We start from the raw sequence: 3,165 nt of genomic DNA on the forward strand, positions 1-3,165 counted from the left end.
ATTCTTTCCATTTCACAATCCCTTGTAAATACCTAGATGTGATTTCCTTCAGTGTGACCTTTTCACCTGGGGAAAATGAAACCCAAGATAAATTTAGCTCGGGTGGACTCAGGTAAATTTTCCCTAGGTAAATCAGTTTTCTCTCGGGCAAAAGTGCGTGGTGTGACCTCAACTATTGTCACTTAATGGTCGTGCCCCTTGTACTACTTGTGACGTCATCAATTTAAATGTCATCACATATCTTTGATAAGCAGATGGTAAAGCTAGGATAGATCTACCTGCGCAACAGTCGCTTTTGGAAATAGATGGCATTTTGACGTAGCAAATAGAAAAACAACGTTATCAGTTTTGGTGCAAAAATGGTGGTAAAATGGCCCATTATACCTATAATTGATCAAGGTCCCATTTCCAGGCTTTGCTCTTAATTTACACCCAACTTTTTAGGACAGCCCGAAAGAATATGAAACGCAAAAGGTAGCGAGAGTAAAAGTCCCGCGAAAAAGGAAAGGAAAAAGGTCAGAAAAAAGTTTCAAGCAGGCAATGGCAGAAAAGTCCAAATTTTGGCTTGTGCGCATGCACCAAATTGAAATATTCTACATTTTTGTACCTAATCTTAGAGAAATCTATCCGTTTGGGAAAAAAAAATTCGTTTTTTCAGTAAAACTAAGGCCCATTTAGCCAAAAAACTGACTTAAGGCTTAAAAACGACATTTTCTTGGTGTACCTTTGGGCTTGAAAGGGTTAACCTAGTTCCTAGGCTTTCTCTCCTCTGCCTCTTATAACGACTGGTGAGGCACAGGAGAGAGAGCCTGGAAAAGAGGCTGATTTCCTGTGACAAATGGCTAACTCTCGAAAAGTCGGCTTCAGAAACATGTTACCATGGTTACTTTACGACCTTTACCACTGTAGCTTAATCAACTTAGTGTTCAACTTGCACGCCGACGCACGTCAGCACTGGCTTTAGAAACTCGCCACAGTCTCACAACTTTTCGTTTTGCGGATTGGTGCGAAACACATCTGCAGGCCCAGACTTTCGAAGAGAGACTTTTAATTGCATAAATACACTTTAAAAAACCAAATGCTAGTTTGAAACAGACGTTTCCTTTGGTTAAAAGCACGGAAACTAAACTCATGCAATGAAATTATTTGTAAACAGCCATGAAAATATTTGTAAACAAACAGTATAGCAATATAAAATATTTCCATATCGTTCATGAGCCAAACAGAGACTTGAGAAATTTGTCATATACAAGTCTTTTATTCAATATGTAGATGTTTTGTCTTAAAAATAAATAGTGTTTTTCCTGTTTGAGCTTAACCAGTATTGCAGAAATTTGTAGGCCTTACAAGTCTTTTGTGACATCAAAACAGGTTTTAATTGAGTTACTGAGATCCAGCTCATAAATCATCGAATTAAGCGTGTAAAGACTTTAACTTGTGGCAAGTTAACAGATATTATTCCAATTAATAAAAATTCAAAAGATTCCAGATAGCAACAGCTAAGCAAGAAGCCAGAGCAGTTCCATTTATGCTGTGAGGGCCAGGCTCCCAAGCACACCAAGAATAAAGGTGCTTAGGTAGCCGCTAACCTGGGCGGAACCTCCCTGGAGACCTTTACCTAAATAGGGAAAAAGAAAACGAAAATCAGTCATGGAAAATTTGAGGACTCATCTTAGTTCCTATTACTCCAGTATCAGAATAGAGTATCACAACAAAAATGTAACTTGGGAGAATTCACATGATTTTTCACATAATTTGCAGACGGCCCGTTTCTCGAAAGTCCTGGAATCTTTTTTCGGGTCCGCAAAGCCATTTTTAATTAATTTGTGTCTAAAAGCAAAGAGATTGTAGATGTGTAACCATAAGGTTTGAGATTTTGCGACGGCTTTCTGGGTGCGAAAACTTTTCGGGACCGCCAAAAGACCTCAAGCTGTGTAAACTCAGTGTTTTTCAGTATTTCTTAAATGCTTAAGAGTGCCTGCCTGTAAAAATCAGACAAATTCTTAATTTCGTGGCAAGGGTCGAAAATTCGATTTCGCTCATATTCTTATGGAATCAGTGACGATTATATAAATACACACCTATTATTATATATATGAACAAACAGATGAACAAAGATTAAATTGTTTCACTAATCCTGAGAGTGCTCTATACAAAATAGATCAAAATGTGCAGCATATGCCGTGACAGCATTGTGTGACGAACAAATAACGGCTGTAAGATTGTGCTGCGCCGACACGCTTTTCAGCAATGGTCAGCAATCGATCAAACGTAATATTTTGGCGCAGTGCAAAGCAAGCAACTATCTACAAATGACTCAGCCGTTTTTTACTTAGATGCAGTGATGTTCATATGCGCAGAAAGAGGGTCACAGATTCATGGTATTCGACCATTAAATAAGTTGACAGTTGGCGATGTACATCGGACGTTATGTAAACAAAAGCAAACTTCTGCTTTATGTGCAACGAATGGTGAGAGAAACGCGTCAAATCGTCTTTGGACCTGCCTTTTACAGCAAACGAGGTTAGAAAATTTCGAAATTATCAGCTCTGTGTCTATTTCAACTTATTATAGGTCAAGTCATGTGGCGCATGCTAAAATATACGCCTAACCCGTAACTTGAAATTTGACGACTGATGGTCAAATATTTGCATTTTTAACGTACTTTGAAAAGCTCTGGCGTCGCTCACAATCATTTGCCCAAAGAAATTTTTACAAGAATCTGTAGACCATCCTTCTGCGATTCAACCACCAGAAGCTTAATCCATTTGAACGTTTCGCACATGGTGAAAATTAATTATATTCACGAAGTACTTTTAAGTGAATGAAATACATGCCTTCGAAATTTAATTATTTTGCACCCAAAAAGACAACGCAACATTCCCTAAAATCAACCCAGTACACATTTAAGCATTGCACAAAATTATTTGAGTGTTTTAAAGACGGAAGAATGATGTGGTTTTGCATGCGAGGCTCTCAAACTTGTTTAATAAAATGGTGCGTCAAATGATGATTTTAACGGAATTTGGTAATTTGCATATTTCTTTGAAATAAAAGGATATTTTGCCAAAAAAAACTATCCAGTAGTTTTTGTCATGCCCTAGCCTATCTACCATGAAAATATAGGCGAAATCGAATTTTCGACCCTTGCCGAGTTATTTCCCA

The 3,165-nt window shown here is 37.9% G+C and overlaps 1 protein-coding gene across 1 annotated transcript in view; it reads right to left on the reverse strand.

The window, feature by feature from the left end:
* Window positions 1–1,031: 1,031 nt before the first annotated feature.
* LOC149096183 (uncharacterized) overlaps window positions 1,032–3,165 on the reverse strand; it is a 30,780-nt gene continuing 28,646 nt past the window's right edge. Inside the window, exon 16 of the mRNA XM_089281633.1 lies at window positions 1,032–1,618. Within this exon, the coding sequence (XP_089137759.1) occupies window positions 1,527–1,618 (92 nt within the window). The 3' untranslated portion in view covers window positions 1,032–1,526. The remainder of the gene's footprint in view (window positions 1,619–3,165) is intronic.

Source organism: Orbicella faveolata, unplaced genomic scaffold, assembly GCF_042242905.1.
Source record: "Orbicella faveolata isolate gen_17 unplaced genomic scaffold, um_ofav_v1 contig_48, whole genome shotgun sequence".
NCBI classification, from domain to species: domain Eukaryota; kingdom Metazoa; phylum Cnidaria; class Anthozoa; order Scleractinia; family Merulinidae; genus Orbicella; species Orbicella faveolata.